Raw genomic sequence first — 19,452 nt, forward strand, 5'->3', positions numbered from 1 at the left:
CAAGTCGTTTTTTCCCATCGCAAAGTTAAGCCTGCTTTTTCATGGCTTAACTTTAAAACAGCCATGTTAAAGTATGTCCGTCGTTCCTGCGTCAAATTAAATTTTTTCTTTTTTTGCGTAAGTACGTTACGCACGTCGCCATTCACAAACACATCGGGGTGCCGTAATTTCGCAGGAAATTTCCAAACGGAGCATGCGCAGAACGTTCGGCGCGGGAACGCGCCTAATTTAAATGGTACACGTCCCATTTGAATTAGGTGGGCTTGCTCCGGACAGCTTTACGCTACGCCGCCGAAAGTTTACACGCAAGTGCTTAATGAATCAGGCACTTGCGCTGAAAACTTGCGGCGGTGTAACGTAAAGACGAAACGTTACGCCGCGGGTTTGTACCTGAATCTGGCCCTTAGAATTTTCTGAAAGAAGTAGATTGTCTCTACTTTATAAAGACACAAATCTACAAATCTTTAAAAACAGAAATATTTATAAAATTATAATTCTTAAAGGCTCAGTTCACCTTTTTTTCTTAAAAATTCCAGCTCTCCTGTGTTCCATTATAGCATTAATGTGCTTATTTTTGCAAAAAAAAAAAAAAAAACAGCTTTCCATTAATTTTAAGCAGGCTTACCTCACTCCCTTCATAGCTGTTTAAACACACTGCTCCATTACTTCTGCCTTACTTCCTGGACAGACTAGAGGTCATGACACAGGAAGGAGTTGACCAGCTGACGGTAGATGATGCAGGGTGTGTGCTAATTTTCTTTTCAAAATCAGATTTTTTTTGTGATCCGATGGCGCCACCATTGATTTTTCGAAATTCGGCCAACCAAGCCTTCAATTTCACCTCATGTTGCTACAGGAAATAATTTTCGTGGCCGGGAATCTTCTTTTCTTTCCGGGAAATTTATTTTCTTGCGCATTCCTTTTTCTATTACATTTCTCGCACGATTCTCCCATCAAGTCACCCCCATTCACCTACGGCTCCATACCCTATGATTAAGTGGCGTGACCAGCCACGTAACACGTGAGGGAAGGAGGAGAGCCGTCGGTGACGTCATCCCCGCTCGTCAGTCCAGTGAATCAAAAAGTAAAATTTGTGAAAACAAAAGAAGTGATGAAGTGACTTTGTGCTTATACTGTGACCGCGCTATACCCCAGGAGGGGGGGAAGTATCTGGTGAGTGCAACTTTGTACAGAGCACGGTGTGTCGCGCACAGAGCCAGATCTGAAGGGTTCACCCAGCAACGTTTTTTAAGCACAAAGTCACTTCATCACTTCTTTTGTTTTCACAAATTTTACTTTTTGATTCACTGGACTGATTTTTTCTTGGACTCTATTTATGTATTCTAAAAGGATTTATTTATGCTTTTTTTCCACCTAATTTCCAATTTAAATACCCGGCCGAGGGTTCAAACTAGTAAACACCCGGCAGCGGGTATATCCATTTATTAATTTCATTGTGTTTGATGCTATACTTTGCTCATTGTGGTCTGTAGTCACACTCACAAGTAGCATCAGACTAGCACCCACCAACACCCGGCCGAGGGTACATTGCATTAGCAAACACCCAGCCGAGGGTCCAACACATATATACACATTTATTCATATTTTTTACATTTTGTTTAATTAATTTTCCACTCTTCTCACTTCATTATATTACACATTTTTTAGGGCTAATACCCAGGTGGGGGTAACACCACATTTATTTTGAATCCACTTGGATTCCCCTGTCTTTTCATCAGAACAGCGCCATACCTACACCTCCCCATTTTCTCTCACTAGAGGGAAGCATTCTCACTGCAACAATGTTGCAGAGTGTCTTCTGATACTGCAGGTAAGATAAGCCAGCTCCCTGCTACACCATTTTTATTTCGGAGTTACCCTTTCAGTGCCATGATTAAGCACTGATCCAGTGTGAAACGCGTAGGGTGTTTGCCCCATTTTTGCTGCCTTTTGTAGTGCATTTTATCATTGATTTTACAATAAAGACAACTCAAGAGTTTTTTTGGAGTGCGGCTGTCCATCTTTCCGAAGTTTCCACTTATTGCCTTGTGCATTGCCGGCACCCTTGGTTTCCTGAGAGGTTCTTGATTGCTTGGCATACCTACCTGGAGCGGTGACTCCCTTTCCCTACCCTTTAAAGTGTCTTGTATTTGTCCAATAGCCAATAAAGGGGAAATGAAAAATAATGGAATTACATTAGAGTTTTATTCAGAAATAATTTTACTGGCCCAGATTCTGATACAGTGGGCGTATCTCTGCGGCGGCGTAACGTATGTCATTTACGTTACACCGCCGCAAGTTTTTCAGGCAAGTGCTTTATTCACAAAGCACTTGCCTGTAAAGTTGCGGCGGCGTAGCGTAAATCACCCGGCGGAATTCAAATTCGGCGGGTAGGGGGCATGTATCATTTAAATGAAGCGCGTACCCGCGCCGAACTAACTGCGCGTGCGCCGTCCCTAAAATATCACAGTGTGCATTGCTCCAAATGACGTCGCAAGGACGTCATTGGTTTCGACCTGAACGTAAATGATGTCCAGCCCCATTCATGGACGACTTACGCAAACAACGTAACTTTTTACAATTTCGACGCGGGAACGACGGCCATACTTAACATTGGCTGCGCCTCATATAGCAGGGGCAACTTTACGCCGGGAAAAGCCTAACGTAAACGTCGTAACTTTAGTGCGTCGGCCGCGCGTACGTTCGGGAATTCGCGTATCTAGCTAATTTGCATACTCGACGCGGAAATCGACAGAAGCGCCACCTAGCGGGGAAAAAAAATTGCAGTTACGATCCGACAGCGTAAGAGACTTACGCCTGTCGGATCTAATGGATATCTATGCGTAACTGATTCTAAGAATCAGTCGCATAGATACGATGGCCCAGATTAGGACTTACGACGGCGTACATGGCGCTGCGCCGTCGTAAGTCCTTTGAGAATCTAGGCCACTAAGTTTATTTTATTAAGCTATTTATTTAAAGATAGAGAACATTGAAAAATGGGGGAGAATCTGCGCTAAGGTAATAATTGTGAGGTAAGTAAATTTGTCAAGCCACAAAAATTACTATGGATTAAAAATTACTGGAAAGCAGCAAACATTCTACAACTAAGTACAAACTAAAATTAATACATCAACATTTCAAATGAAAAATTGTGAATAACCCCCCCGCCCCAAAAAAAACACAGTCATAAATAGTAAATAAAATGTGAACCATACATAAAAAAATGATCCAGCAATGATATCTAACTGAAAATAGATCAGAGAGATCACTGGATCATATATCAGAGTGAAAAATGAATGAGTTAAAAAATCTGTCAAATAAATAATTCCATGGATCAAAGTTCATGAATTTGTGAGGTTTATAAAGTAATGTCCATACACCCGTGCAAAGAAAGTCCTTAGTGAATTTTATACATAAGTAAAGACTCCTCAGGAGTTTGGAGTCCACCACAATAGCTTCTCTCCAAACTCCTGAGGAGTCTTTACTTATGGATAAAATCCACTAAGGACTTTCTTTGCACGGGTGTATGGACATTACTTTATAAACGGACATTTCATGGACAAGGTTTCGGGATGTGTCCCCTTCTTCAAGGTCCAAACAGTTACTTGACTAATGCTCAGACCTTGAAGAAGGGGACACATCCCGAAAGCTTGTCCATGAAAAATTATATGTTAGTGCAAATAAAAAAAGAATCATGGACAGTGCTCAATTTTCTCTGTCACATTTGCACTAATACAACTACAATCACCTCAAGTGTAAAGGCAAATATGCAAGTTATTGTTATAAAAAGTGTTTGGGGACCCAGGTCCTGCCCCAGGGGAGTGTTTGGGGACCCAGGTCCTGCCCCAGGGGAGTGTTTGGGGACCTGAGTTCTGCCCCAGGGGAGTGTTTGGGGACCTGAGTCCTGCCCCAGAGGAGTGTTTGGGGACCCAGGTCCTGCCCCAGGGGAGTGTTTGGGGACCCAGGTCCTGCCCCAGGAAACATGTATCAATGCAAAAAATAGTTTTACAAACGGACGTTTTTTCGGGAGCAGTGATTTTAATAATGCTTAAAGTGAAACAATAAAAATGAAACATTCCTTTAAATATCATACCTGGGGGTGTCTATAGCATGCCTTTAAAGTGGTGATGTTTCCCGTGTTTAGAACAGTCCTGCAGCAATATGACATTTCTAAGTCATTTAAAACTATTCGCGGCTATAATGAATTGTCGGGTCTTGTCAACACAGATAAAACTCATTGAAAAAATTACATGGGTTCCCCCCAGTCCATTACCAGGCCCTTTGGGTCTCGTATGAATATTAAAGGGAACCCCGAACCAAAATTTAAAAAAATTTCAGGTCTGGTATGAATATTAAGGGAAACCCTGTGCCAATTTTTTTATAAAATGGCGTAGGGATCCCCCTCAAAATCCATACCAGACCCTCCAGGTCTGGTATGGATTTTAAGGGGAACACTGCGACAAAATAAAAAAAATGGCGTGGTGTTCCCCCCAAAAATCCATACCAGATCATTATCTGAGCACGCAACCTGGATTCTTTGGGGACTGACCACCAAAGCACCTTCTCCACATGTTGATGGGGACAAGGGCCTCATCCCCACAACCCTTGCCTGGTGGTTGTGGGGTCTGCAGGCAGGGGGCTTTAATAAGGGGACCCCCAGATCTTGTCCCCCACATGTGAATTGGTAATGGTACATTATACCCCTACCATTTTGCCAAAAAAGTGTAAAAAAATGGTAAAAAAAGACAAGAGACAGCTTTGGACAAGTCCTTTATAAAAAAGAAAAGTCCAGCAATGTAAATCCATCTCGCGCCGCAACAGTTCCGCCTCCATAGGAGGCGGCCACCAAGTGACGCTTCTCCCGCAGTGACAGATGTTATATAGCTGAGGGCAGGGCCATCCGGTGACATAAACAGGTGACCCTGCCCACCCTCTGACACCATGGGGGTTTTCACGTGGTGTTAGAGGGGGGGTGGAGTCACCTGTATACATCACAGTGTGTCCCCATGGTGTTTCCCCATGGCATCAAAGGGGGGTGGGGTCACCCGTATACGTCACTGGGTGGCCCCGCCTTCAGCTATATAACAGCTGTCACTGCAGGAGAAGCGTCACTCGGTGGCCGCCTCCCAACTGCTGCGCCTTTTTTTCTCATCGGCGCAAAATGGATTTACATCGTTGGACTTTTTATTTTATTTTTTAATAAAGGACTTGTCCCAAAGTGTCTCCTGTCTTTTTTACAATTTTTTACACTTTTTTGGTGAAATGGTAGGGGTACAATGTACCCATTAACAATTCACATGGGGGGGGCAGGATCTGGGGATCTCCTTGTTAAAGGGGGCTTCCAGATTCTGATAAGCCCCCCGCCCGCAGACCCTCACAAGTACCGAGCAAGGGTTGTGGGGATGAGGCCCTTGTCAGACCCCAAAGCATCCTCCCCATATTGAGGGCATGTGGCCTGGTACGGTTCAGGAGGGGGACGCTCTCTCATCCCCCCTCTTTTCCATAAAAAGGCAATAGTCAATATGGGTGGTCCTTACAAAGCTGAACTGTGTCTTCTAGTCCCACTTTGCGTATATATAGATTAGTCCTACTTGGATGGGGCAGGCTCGAGAAAGAAGTTGGGCAGCCTTGAAACATGTAGCCCCTGTGCATTGTCTCGGCTTGTGACATTTTGAGCAGATACACTCCTAAAATTTCATGGTGCCAGCCTAGGCACAGGCAAATGTGAGATTTTCAAACATACAAATAAATAAATATGAATAAAGTCTAACTAAAGCCCTATGGTAGGAGTCAGTTCATATAAAGGCAAAAATCTCATAGGGGTAACTTGATAGAAGAAAAACAGATAAAACATCTATCCAAACATCGACTGTTACATTTATGAATTGGCCACTCACCTCCCCCGAGGGTCATACAAGGCTCATCAGATAGTCAGATAAGGAATCCTGATGATGGATCTGTAAAGGCATCCAGGTTCCAGGCGAAGACGAAGAACTACGTACATAACTTGGCATTAAAACATTGTAGGTCCCCTGGACCAGGAAAATGGCACACATGTATCCCCATTTCTCCTCTACAAGTGTGCAAAGTTTGTTGTCTGGGGGACCTATGGCTGGGGAGCACCGATTTTTAAAACCCGGGCACCCCTTCCATAGACTCCCATGTTAAACGTCAGTCTAGTCATGGACACAGTGAGGCACAGTGAGGAATGGGCACAGTGAGGCCCCGTACACACGACAGAGTTTCTCGGCAGAATTCACCAAGAAACTCGGTCGAAACCCGGATTCTGCCGAGAAACTCTGTCGTCTGTACAGTTTTGGCTCGATGGAGCCGCCGAGGAGCTCGTCGAGAAAATAGAGAACATGTTCTCTATTTTCTCGTTGTTCTATGGGAGAAGGCGGCCCGCCGAGCTCCTCGGCGGCTTCATCCCAGAACTCGACGAGGAACTCGACGTGCTTGGCACGTCGAGTTCCTCGGCCGTGTGTACGGGGCCTGAGGCAAACTGAGGCATGCAGATGGACACCCTAGGCTTATACTCGAGTCAATACGCTTTACCATTTTTTTGTGGTAAAATTAGGGCCACGGCTTATATTCGGGTCAGCTTATACTCGAGTATATACGGGTATTATTATTATTATTACTATTATTTAACATTATTATTTTATTATTGTGACAAAGTTATAAGAGCAAAAACAAAAGCAGGTATTGTTTTATTTTTTAAGGTGTTTTGTATTACTTCGTCCTATAAACAATAAATTAAAACAGATCTAAAAAAGAATAGAACTTCAGTAGAGTTTTATTCAGAAATTATTTTATAAACGGAAAACTTATCTTTATATAAAATAACAAAAAATGACTCTCAAGTGACAAAGGTGTTTTAAATGAGATCTTTAGAGACAATTAACGAGACTTAAATCTTTGTATTCTTACAACACATCAGACTGTCCTGGGGGAATGCCAACATTTTATATCTATATAAGATATTCACTGAATCAAATGTCTGCATAGAATCCCGAATATAACGTGTGGGCACACCTTATATGTTTTCTTATTAATCATTTCTAAGACTTACATTTCTCTTACTATTAATTGGGGATACATTTACACAGAGAAGGAATAAATATTATGACAAATCTCACAAAGATTACCACTCTTATTCTTGTGGGTCTATCAGACCATCCACCAACCATGAATGGACTTTTTGTGTTCTTCCTTCTCATCTATCTGATGACTCTTATCACAAACCTTCTTATTTTTTTCTTGGTCCTCACTGACTACAATCTGCACAACCCAATGTATTTTTTTCTCAGCAATTTGGCTTTTCTGGACATGTCCTATTCATCAGTTAGTGGACCAAAGATGCTCTTTGACTTGGTCACCAAAAACAGATCAATATCCCTCCATGCCTGTATATCCCAAGTCTTTTTCTTTGTCTATTTTGCTTGCTCTGAGCTCCTCTTGCTCTCGGCGATGTCCTACGACCGGTACGTCGCCATCTGCAAACCCCTTCATTACACACAAATTATGTCCTGGAGGTTGTGCAGTCATTTAGCGGTTGTAATTTGGGTCTTTGGGATTATTTATTCCTTGGTTCATACTCTTTGTTTGCTAAGGTTGTCCTTCTGTGGCCCAAATTCCATCCACAACTTCTTCTGTGACCTTCCACACTTGTTCGAGATTTCATGTACTGACCCAACAATGAACATAGTGCTCATTTTCACTTTCGGAGGCAGCCTTTCGTTATCGGCCCTTCTTTTCACATTCCTTCCATATGTCCGTATTCTCAGAACAATTCTCCAAATTCGTGGCAAAACTGGAAAGGTAAAAGCTTTCTCCACCTGCACATCACACCTCACCGTGGTCTCCATCTTCTATGGCTCCATCATTTTTATTTACTTGGTTCCCTCCTCCAGCAATATGTTCAGTGTGAACAAACTGCTTTCTGTGATATATGCCCTCATTAACCCTTTACTTAATCCTCTGATCTACAGCCTGAGGAATGCCGATCTTAAGGCAGCATTCAGGAGGACTTTCACTTTCAGGAGGACTAAAAAATAAACCAATCCAGAACTAAATTTGGAAACACATTAACCTTCACTTAAAAAAACAAAAACATTCTTATACCCCTTTTTAATTTTTTTTTGCAACTGCTAAGCTAATTGTAACGGAATGGCCAGTGATACCCAGAGACTTTTGAAGGATGCAGGGTACTCCTGTGCCAGCTTCACCAATGACTCTTGGGTCTAGGGTGATCTTATGTCCATTAGGGGCATAGGATGACTGAGAACTGATATCTCGGGTTTACATGAGATGGGACATTAATGATAATTCATGTATTGCAGGATATCTTGAAATATTACAGGTGGTTTATTCTGAACCCAACAGGTCAATAGAGTGTCTCCTTCAATGTGGGACTGTTGAGGTGCTAATTAAGTCTACCTGGCTGTAGTGATAAAAGCTTGCTGTGATTGCATTCTATTGTCTATTGTGCTAATTAAGTCTGGCTTCTGAAGGACCTCTCATTGTGTGATGCTAATGACACTGTATTGTGTGAAAGTTCTATTGATGATAATATGGAATGTGACTGAGCACCCTCAAAGGTCAGACGTCTGGCTTGTGTTTACTAGAGGAATGTGAGAGTGGTTTATCGTGGAGTCAGAACGTCTGGTAATTAGCTCATCTGAATGTCATTATCTAACAGAATGTGTATTGAAGTTCCTTGTGTCATGTTGTGGGTGGATTTGAGTCATTGTCCAGATTTGGTTTCTAACTGTATATAACAAGCTGAGTTTACCATTAAAGTGTTCATTCATTTGGAACCAGAGAACAGAGCTTGTGTCTCGTTATTCTGGGGAATGGAATGGGTCCTGTCTGTTGGATTGTGGAGTGTCGGATAAGCTGTCTTGGGTTGGTGGAATGGAATATCGTAAATGGTGTTAACCCCTGACCATTACATTAATCATCCACAGATATCTTTCTTATCTGACGGATCAAGGAAAATAAAAAAAAATTACGTTTCGGAAAAAAATTAAAAAAGCCTGTCTTGTCATTGTAAGGAAACCAATAACTGAGCATTAAAAACACCAATATTTATAAAATTATAATTACCGTATTTATCGCGGTATAACGCGCTCCCGCGTATACCGCGCACCCCTAAAGTTGCATGAATCCTGTGGAAAAAAAGTTTTTTTTGTACTTACAGTTTTGGTGTCTTGCGCGGCGTCCATCGGCGGCCTCATCGGGTCCGGCGTCCGTCTGCGGCTTCGGGTGTCCTCTTCGTCGGGTCCGGCGTCCTTCTGCGGCTTCGAGTGTCCTCTTCGTCGGGTCCGGGGTCCGTCTGCGGCTTCAGGTGTCCTCTTCATCGGGTCCGGCGTCCTTCTGCGGCGTCCTCGCGTCCTCCCCACTCGTTTCCCACGCGGAGTTTTAATACTGCGCCAACATTTACAGAGCGCAGTACACTCGTGTATTGTCGGGCAGGCTCGGCAACTCTCGTGCTGACGTCCTGTATGTCCAGGACGTGAGCGCGGAAGGAGCCGAGACTGGCCGACTATACCCGAGTGTACTGCGCTCGGTATATGTCGGCGCAGTATTCAAACTCGGCGCGGGAAAGTGGGTATCGGCGTATACCGCGCACCCACCATTTTGCCCTGATTTTCTGGGCAAAAAAGTGCGCGGTATACGCTGATAAATACGGTAGTCAACTACTTGGACATGAGGCAGATTAGTAGATACCACCGCTATGTATTTAACCACTTCAATACCGGGCACTTCCCCCCTTCCTACCCAGGCCAATTTTCAGCTTTCAGCGCTGTCGCTTTTTAAATGACAATTGTGCAGTCATGTACCCAAACTAAATTTTTATAAAAAATCAAAATAATAAAAGGCCGAAATTTAAAAAAAACAAACAGCCCTTGGGCCTTATATCAGGCCAACTTTGTACCTTTGGCGGAGGGGTCAAGCAGGACAGCACCTACCCACCCAACCACCAAGGCTAGCTATAGACATAATAAAGGAATTATAAGAAACAATATTTGTTCTTGGACCTTATACCCTCTCTATAGCTGCCTTATTTGCTATCTGTATTGTCTCTATGTGGTGTGTCAACTAATGAGAGCTATTAAATTATACCCGATACAACCTACAGATTGATGCATGTACTCCTGAAGAAGCTGTGTAAATAATCAGCGAAACACGTTGAGTGGAAGCATCATTTTTATTCAATGAGATATATGTATCTGTTGAAAATAATTGTTTTACCAAATTCATTTGAATGATTTATAATAAACAATGAGTTTTTAATAAATATGTGTTTATTTGCACCTTAACCACCTCCATACCGGGCCTATTCTGGCACTTCTCTCCTTCATGTAAAAAGCATATTTTTTTGGCTAGAAAAAAGTGTGCCATAAAACCAAACCGTACCGCGGAGCTACAATACTTTCCACTGATTGGTGGACACGCTAAGCATTTTTTCTAAACCCTGTATGGTCCCTGACGACTCGAATTGCAGTGGAAACGCTCACCAGAATAGACCGGACCATTCTAATCGTTCCAAACTGTACCGAACCGAACCGCTCCGCTTAGTGGAAACGAGGCATAAGGGGACCCCTCAAGCACAATATTTAAAGGCATATTTCATTTTTATTGTTTCACTTAAAGCGGGGGTTCACCCAAAAAAAATTTCTAACATTACATTGAGCCGAGTTGTGAGAATGACATTAGGCTGTTTTTTTTATATCCTTGCCGTACATACCGTTTTATCTATATTTTCACCGCGGCTTCCGGGTATGTAATCTGCCGGACTGGGCGTTCCTATTCACATGTTAATTGATTGACATGCTTCCGACCGGCGCATACAGAGCGTCACGAGTTGCCGAAAGAAGCCGAACGTCGGTGCGCAGGTGCCGTATAGAGCCGACTCGCAGTCTGGCTTCTTTCGGCAACTCGTGACACGCTGTATGCGCCGGTCAGAAGCATGTCAATCAATTAACATGTGAATAGGAACGCACAGTCCCGCAGATTACATACCCGGAAGCCGCGGTGAAACTATAGATAAAACGGTATGCACGGCAAGGAAATAAAAAAAAAACAGCCTAATGTCATTCTCACAACTTGGCTCAAAGTAATGTTAGAATTTTTTTTGGGTGAACCCCCGCTTTAAATTATTATTAAAAATCACTGCTCCTGAAAAAACAGTAGTTTTGAAAACTTTTTTTTCATTGATAGATGTCCCCTGGAACAGTACCCGGGTCCGCAGACACTTTTTGTGGCAATAACTTCCGCACTGACAGTAGACTGTAAAGATAAAGAATGCCAGGATTTCCCAGCAATAGGCAGATGTTAAAAAAAACAGCACAGGGTCCCCCCCCAAAATCCATACCAGACCCTTACCTGAGCAAGCAGCCCGGCAGATCAGGAAAGGAGAGGGGAGGAGCAGGTGCCCCCCAAACCATACCAGGCCACATGCCCTCAACATGGGGGGTTGGAAGCTTTAATGTTGAGGGTGGCGCTGCACCCCCGTCCCGAAGTACCTTGTCCCCATCAACATTAGGCCACAGGAGGATATGAATATTCACATCTCTACACAAGGGAGATAAAAATAAGGATAAGGATAAGAATAAGTAATTCAAATCCTCCTGTGGCCGTTTTTTGAATAGAACATTTAGGTGGGGCTGTTTTGAACACTTTTGGGACTTCGAGTCACTACTACTTTTCGATCAAGTTTTTATATACAGTGGTTTGGCGGCTCAGCTGAGACTCGTTTTCCTCCTTCCATATATGTACCTTACTTTCTCTATTTATATGATTACATACTACTCATGCATTATATATTTATAGATTGGCAATTGATTTACCACATCTTTCTTGATTCAATTGTTTCTGTATGATGTAGTAGGAAGAACGAGGGGTCATCTGGAATCTGGTGTTCCGTAAGTGATTGGGTAATTCTCTGTACTGTTTCCCAAAATTGTCGTGTTGGGAGCAATCTGATGTAATGCTAATATTTGTTTTTACAACCAAGGTTAACCCTACTGACACGTGCAGTGAAGTTATAGAGAAATTTGGCCCCAGGCACTGTGCATAGCAAAAGGGCTTGTTTCCCAACCTCTGCTATAAGCTTCAAAGAAGTTTTGTGACAATGGACTGCAATACCTCCCCCATAGAGAGGTCTTGGAAGTGCAACTATTGGCACAGAAGGATTAGGGGGTTGGCAGATGGGTGGTAGTGTGAATGAGTGAGGTTTGTAAAAAGGAGTGTTGGCAATTCAGAGGTCTCTATTATCATCAATGCAAGGTTGAGTGAAGAGCTCAGCTGGGGGAAGGCCTAGGCTGAAACCACATGGACTGGGCCTTATGGAAGCCTGGTTTGTAGTTTGGGGCCCAGCCATGTGGCAAAGGCCGAAGCCTTCTCCTCTCTTTTTTCATCAGAGCTCGGCCATGAGGTTCTACAGCTGTTGAGTGTTGAGTATACTTCCATCTTATTTGCCAGTGTTATAGTCGATCATAGACATTTTTGTTAGAGTATTGTTCTTCATGCAATAGACATAATCTGTTAAAGCATTGTTTATTATGCAATAGACATTGTATGTTAGAATAAATATAACTGTTTGACTCAAATGTGTCTGTCTTTAACTAACTTCTAGCTTTAGGCCTAAGCACATGCTTGGTCATTTATATACTCGCAAGCAAATGGCTCATATACAGTAATACAGATGCAATAGTTATACATATATATTATAGGTTACAGTACACATATGATTAGTAGTAATTATTGCAAGTTTAGTTCTTATATGTCGTATTATTGGACATCCCCAAAATGTATGTAACATTTTCCTTTTCTCCCCACACCCTCTCCTCCTCTCCAGCATCTATCTGACATTTCAGAAAATAATATATTTAGACGCGCTGGCGTATAATACCACCTTGTTAATATTTTATAGTTTAATTCTTGTATTTCCGTACATCTTGAAGAGTTTAATGCTAGATGTATAATATTTTGGCATTGTATTGGGGAAAAGGTTTGGCCTAAGTCTCTCTTCCATTTGGCCAGGCTTGACATTCTAAAGTCTTCCGGTGGTGCAGTCAACAGTGAATACATTTTAGAGACCATATGGACTAATGGTTCCTCTCCTCCATAATACTCCTCAAACTTTGTAAGTGCCTGTTTATACTTTTCTGCACCACCCAGAGTCTCCAGAAAATGTTGTACCTGTCGCGTTTGCCATATGGGTATTTCACATCGCCCTCCCCCTTGTGATATTTCTCCTATTGTCATCCACCCCCTTTCTCCTAGAAAGTGAGAGGCTTGAAATCTACTTTTTTCTTTTAATTTCTTAAGTATTTGAGACTCCATGCCTGGCTGAAATTCTGGGTTTCCTATTATCGGATAGAGGGGGGAGTTTTTAGTCAAAAATTTCGAGTTATGACATACTTTATTTCCAGTCCATAGAGTTGGACCTATCATAGGGTGGGTTTTAACTATAAGGGGTAATGCTGAGTAGCACCATATTGCCCTATTTAATGGTACAGGGCACATTTGTTGCTCTATAGCAGGTGTGTCAAACTGGCGGCCCTCCAGCTGTTCCGAAACTACAAGTCCCATCATGCCTCTGCCTGTGGGAGTCATGCTTACTGTTAACTGCTAACTGTTAGCCTTGCAATGCCTCATGGGACTTGTAGTTTTGCAACAGCTGGAGGGCAGCCAGTTTGACACCCCTGCTCTATAGTAATCCACAATTTATAATCCCCATGTCTGCTCCAATCAGCTATCCTTCCCAGCTGGACTGCTTGATAATATTTTAACATATCCAGTGCTGATATTCCTCCAGCTCCTACCAATCCTAGGCCTTTTACTCCCCCATATAAATTTCATAAATAAAGCCCGGACTTAATTGAAGTATGACATGGGGATCTGAATTGGTAGGGCTTGGAAAAGGTAGAACATTTTTGGCACTACACTCATTTTTAAAATATTAGATCTCCCAAACCAGGAGTGCATCCCTCTACTCCATCCATCCAGCATTGTTCTGACTGTACCCAATAATGGTTTAAAGTTTAACTCAAAAGTATCCTTTAAATCTGGTGGCATTTGTGTTCCCAAATAGTTCAGTGCCCTAGTCGTCCATTTGAACTTAAAGCTATATTCTAAAAGCTATATTCTAAAGTAGTAAATTCTGGATCTACTATCTCATCTGAATGTCTTGATTGGAAACTCTTACCTGATTTAATAGAATGGTGCCTTTCGACTCGGATACAGTCCAGTGGGCCAGAGAGACATGAAACTCACGTTGAGCAGAGAAGTCGTCATGGTAAGAAACTGTTATTCTTACTTATTCTGCTCTCCGTGGCGAGTAATTAATCTGTGTATGGGGCCCAATGGTTGAAGGAGTATTATGCTGTTGATGAAAATGTGATCTTAAGGTAAAATTGTGTGTTTAGTTGCTAGAGACACTAGAACCCCTGACCCAGATGCTAAAAGTAAAGCTTGCCCTAGTCTTTATTACGGTAGAAACTCTGTAGAAAATAAGTAAGTTATTTCATGACTTAAGAGGGGGTTGTTATAGAGTATATGATCAACTGCAACTCCATTTTGTAATTTCCCTTTCATTTCATAGTTCTTGTTTTTAAAGAATGTACGTGCCTTATCTTACACTTCATTCTCGTTAGTTTTAGACTTTTTGCTTGAGCCAAAGTTTTAATTAGAAAACCCCCACTGTATGACTCATTGGGGCAGATCCACAGTGAGAGTACGCCGGCGTATCTACTGATACGCCGGCGTACTTTCAAATTTCCCGCGTCGTATCTTTAGTTTGAATCCTCAAACCAAGATACGACGGCATCTGGGTTTGATCCGACAGGCGTACGCCTTCGGATCGTAGATGCAATACTTCGGCATCCGCTGGGTGGAGTGTGCATCGTTTTCCGCGTCAGGTATACAAATTAGCTATTTCCGACGATTCACGAACATACGCGCGGCCGTCGCATTCTCTTACGTCGTCTCTAGTCAGATTTTTGCGGCGTATAGTTAAAGCTGCTTTTTTGCGGCGAATAGTTGGATTTGCCATGTTAAGTATGGCCGTCGTTCCCACGTTGAAATTTGAATTTTTTTTTTGCGTAAGTTGTCCGTGAAACGGGAAGGACGTAAGTCACGTCTAAGTTTAAAAAATTACGTCCTTGCGTCGTCATTTCGCGCAATGCACGGCGGGAAATTTAGAAACGGAGCATGCGCAGTTCATTCGGCGCAGGGGACGCGCTTCATTTAAATGAATCACGCCCCCTAATCGCCGATTTGAATTACGCGCCGAGAGATACACTACGGCGTCTTAACTTACGGCGCAAATTCGTTATGGATTTGAAACAAAGCCAAGTAAGTTACGGCGGCGTAGCGTATCTTAGATACGCTGCGCCGGTGCCGATCTATGTGGATCTGGCCCATTGTGTTTAGGCCGATTATGTCCTTGCAGATAAAAGTTATCTATTTCTAAGTTCCTTGCAGTTGCCTAAACTAATGATGAAACAATCTCTATAGAAACCTGCTTAACCTTTAGAAACATAGGAGTAAGTCTACCCCTTCCCTTTTTTGGGGTCTCCAGAATTCTGGTTCTGGTTGCTGTGGATTACCAAAGAAAACAAAGGGTGGTCCGCTGTCAAGTAATCAAACCTTTCAGTTATAACACGTTGACCTCTGATATTATTATTATTATGATTATTATTATTATTATTATTATTATTCGTATTGTTATTTTAATATTATTGTAGAATTGTAATTACAACATATTTTATTTTATTATAACAAATTGTCCTCTGATATTATTACTGTGATTATTATTATTATTATTATTATTATTATTATTATTATTATTATTAATAATAATAATAATAATAATAATAGTATTATTATTTTGGTTGATATTGTTGTAGAATTGTTAGTACAACATATTTTATTATTATAACAAGTTGTCCTCTGATATTATTATTATTATTATTATTATTTCAAAATGATTGTAGAATTGTTATTATAACATATTTTATTATTATATCAAGTTGTCCTCTGATATTATTATTATTATTATTATGATTTAACATTATTATTTTGATATTTTGACAAAGTTATAAGAGCAAAAACAAAAGCAGGTATTGTTTTCTTTTTTTAAAGTGTTTTGTACTCATTAATTTGTAATATAACCAATAAATAAAAACAGAGCTAAAAAAGAATAGAACTCCAATAGAGTTTTTATTCAGAAATTATTTTATAAATTGAAAACGTATTTTTATAAAAGAAAAAAAAGGACTCTCAAGTGACAAAGGTGTTTTAAATTAGATCTTTAGAGACATTTAACGAGACTTAAATCTTTGTATTCTTACAACACACCAGACTGTCCTGGGGGAATGCCGGCATTTTATATCTATATAAGACATTCACTGAATCAAATGTCTGCATAGAATCCCGAATATAACGTGTGGGCACACCTTATATGTTTTCTTATTAATAATTTCTAAGATTGATATTTTTCTTACTGTTTATTGGTGATGCATTCACACAGAGAAGGAATAAATATTATGATGAATCTCACAAAGATTACCACTCTTGTTCTTGTGGGTCTATCAGACCATCCACCGACCATGAATGGACTTTTTGTGGTCTTCCTTCTCATCTATCTGATGACTCTTATCACAAACCTTCTTATATTTTTCTTGGTCCTCACTGACTACCATCTGCACAACCCAATGTATTTTTTTCTCAGCAATTTGGCTTTTCTGGACATGTCTTATTCATCAGTGAGTGGACCAAAGATGCTCTTCAACTTGGTCACCAAAAACCAAACTATAACCCTCCCTGCTTGTACAGTCCAAGTCTTTTTCTCTGTCTATTTTGCTTCCTCTGAGCTCCTCTTGCTCTCGGCGATGTCCTATGACCGGTACGTCGCCATCTGCAAACCTCTTCATTACACACAAATTATGTCCTGGAGGATGTGCAGTCATTTAGCAGTTGTAATTTGGGTCTTTGGGATTATTTATTCCTTGGTTCATACTCTTTGTTTTCTCAGGTTGTCCTTCTGTGGCCCAAATTCCATCCACAGCTTCTTCTGTGACCTTCCACACTTGTTCGAGATTTCATGTACTGACCCAACAATAAACATAGTGATCATTTTCGCTTTGGGCACCAGTGTGGCATTATCAGCCCTTCTTTTCACATTCCTTCCATATGTCCGTATTCTCAGAACAATTCTCCAAATTCGTGGCACAACTGGAAAGACAAAAGCTTTCTCCACCTGCGTATCACACCTCACCGTGGTCTTCATCTTATATGGCTCCATCATTTTTATTTACTTGGTTCCCACCTCCAGCAATATGCTCAGTGTGAACAAGCTGCTTTCGGTCATGTATGCCCTCATTAACCCTTTACTTAATCCTCTGATCTACAGCCTGAGGAATGCCGACCTTAAGGCAGCATTCAAGAGGACCTTCAGTCACCCAAAAAAATAAATTAATCTAGAACTATATTTGGAAACACATTAACCTTCATAAAACCCCCCAAAAAACTTTTTTATACCCTTTTTTTTTACTTTTTTATTGCAGCTGCTAAATTATTAATCTCCAGATGTTTAAGGCCGGGTTCACCCGACAAATGCACCGACATTGGGAGCTCATGTTGAATGACGTGTGAAAATCAATGTTTCCCTATGGGAGCCGTCTTAACTGGTCGGTCCGACTTTGGTAAAAATGCTCCCTGTACTACTTTGGTCCCACTTTGATCCTACTTCAGCCCATTGAATTTAACATTGAAGTCAGATCAAAGTCGGAATGCCATCTTGCCTGATCCGACTTTGGAATGACTTGTGCTCTGATGACCTCGAGGGGGAACTCCACGCCAAATAAAAAAAAATGGCATGGGTTCCCCCTCTAAGAGCATACCAGGCCCTTCAGTCTAGTATGGATTTCAAAGGGAACCCCCTACGAACTGACATCACCTGGTGTACACGCCCCAGCATTACAGCAGGAAAGGGCGTCGTGTCAACATCGGAAGAAGAGAAGAGGGAAGAAGACAACGGAGAAAACCGGGCAAGAGCTAGCAACAGAGGGGGCAAAAGAGCAGAAGAACCCGGCAGACGACAGCGGGAGAAGAACCGGAGAGCACGGAGAAGAGGCCGGAGAGAGCGGAGAAGTCGCAAGAGACCCCCGGAACTGCCTAATAAATTACATTAAAAAACTGTGTTTTTTTGTTGTTTTTGACACTTTTTTTCCCCAGGTGAATGGGTAGGGGTACAATGTACCCCCATACTCATTCAAAAAAAGTGGGGGTTGGGATCTGGGAGCCCCCTTTATTAAAGGGCCCCCCTGCCCCAAAGCACCCACTCCCCATTTTGGGTGCCTGGTACGTTCAGGAGGGGGGTTCAGAACCCCTGCCTCACTAACAGGCTCGGATCAGGATATGTAAATGAAAAAGTGAAACGGCAATAGTGTATTCCCATACGGGATTACACTATTGCCATTTCGCTCCTGATCTGAGCCTGTTAGTGAGGCAGGGGTTTTGATTCCATCTGCATCATCTCCATCCATTCATGTCAGCAACATACTTTGCTACAAGCGCAATTGACTTTTTTTTTATAAAAGGGTCATTGCTTTCTGGTAAGCTGCCATCCTCACTTTGAGCAAGTTTGGGTGTCTTTTGCCTGCAGTTTTGATGAAGGTGAACACTGCAAGTCATATTAATTTTTGGATTTGGTTCTCAAAGGACGTTTCCAGAACACATCACTAAGACTGTTATTTTTGCACCATTTGCATCTCATCTAAATGATGGTTTATTAGGACTATCATAGCCCTGTAAATCTTTGGTTGTTTCAGATGCAACTAATTTGAAGCATTGGTTTCAGACGTAACTATTTTGAAGCATTGGTTTCAGGACTGTCATAGCCCTATCAAGTTGCGGACATCACATTTGTGATAACACTTATTGGTTCATTTTTCAATTATTTTGCATTGTGGTGGTTTATTTGTGTGTAATTGTTTCACAATATTTATCCTATTCTTCAATTTAATTTTATTTTTAGTGCAAACTAGCACATACATAACAATATTTTTCTAGGACCATACAGCATCATTAGTTTTGTAGTTGTGCTGGCAGCCTGGTGTTTGATTATTGTTAATATTATGTTATTAATTAATTAATACTTAATTCGTTTTAGTGCCCCCATTAATATATTGTTCATATACTGTATATTAATTTCTCTCATCTGCGAAAAATGTAAGCACGTTATTTTCCTGGAAGCCCAGGTCCTGAATCTAGGGAAGCATCTGGCAACACTGAGGAGAATCTCCATACTAAAGGCAAGTTAGGAACGTACCCGGCAGGTGCGGGCTGGGGCCAGCACAGAGGAGGGTGGAGACAAAGTGGTGCAGGAACCAGAGCAGTGTAGATGGGTGACACACAGGAAGGGTAGAGGGGAAA

The 19,452-nt window shown here is 41.7% G+C and overlaps 2 protein-coding genes across 2 annotated transcripts; both read left to right on the forward strand.

The window, feature by feature from the left end:
- Positions 1-6,952: 6,952 nt before the first annotated feature.
- On the forward strand, positions 6,953-8,071 carry LOC120946277 (olfactory receptor 5B12-like). Its single transcript, XM_040361105.1, has one exon. The coding sequence runs from the start codon at positions 7,129-7,131 to the stop codon at positions 8,059-8,061; it is 933 nt and encodes a 310-aa protein (XP_040217039.1). The 5' UTR covers positions 6,953-7,128; the 3' UTR covers positions 8,062-8,071.
- Positions 8,072-16,630: 8,559 nt separating this feature from the next.
- Positions 16,631-17,511, forward strand: LOC120946278 (olfactory receptor 2A12-like). The gene has a single exon (XM_040361106.1). The coding sequence runs from the start codon at positions 16,665-16,667 to the stop codon at positions 17,487-17,489; it is 825 nt and encodes a 274-aa protein (XP_040217040.1). The 5' UTR covers positions 16,631-16,664; the 3' UTR covers positions 17,490-17,511.
- The last annotated feature ends 1,941 nt before the right edge of the window (positions 17,512-19,452 follow it).

The sequence above is a fragment of the Rana temporaria genome, chromosome 7 (assembly GCF_905171775.1).
Source record: "Rana temporaria chromosome 7, aRanTem1.1, whole genome shotgun sequence".
NCBI classification, from domain to species: domain Eukaryota; kingdom Metazoa; phylum Chordata; class Amphibia; order Anura; family Ranidae; genus Rana; species Rana temporaria.

What these genes read in the sequence shown, in the direction of transcription:
- LOC120946277 (XM_040361105.1), top strand. Translation starts at nt 7,129, where the DNA reads ATGACAAATCTCACAAAGATTACCACTCTTATTCTTGTGGGTCTATCA.
- LOC120946278 (XM_040361106.1), top strand. Translation starts at nt 16,665, where the DNA reads ATGACTCTTATCACAAACCTTCTTATATTTTTCTTGGTCCTCACTGAC.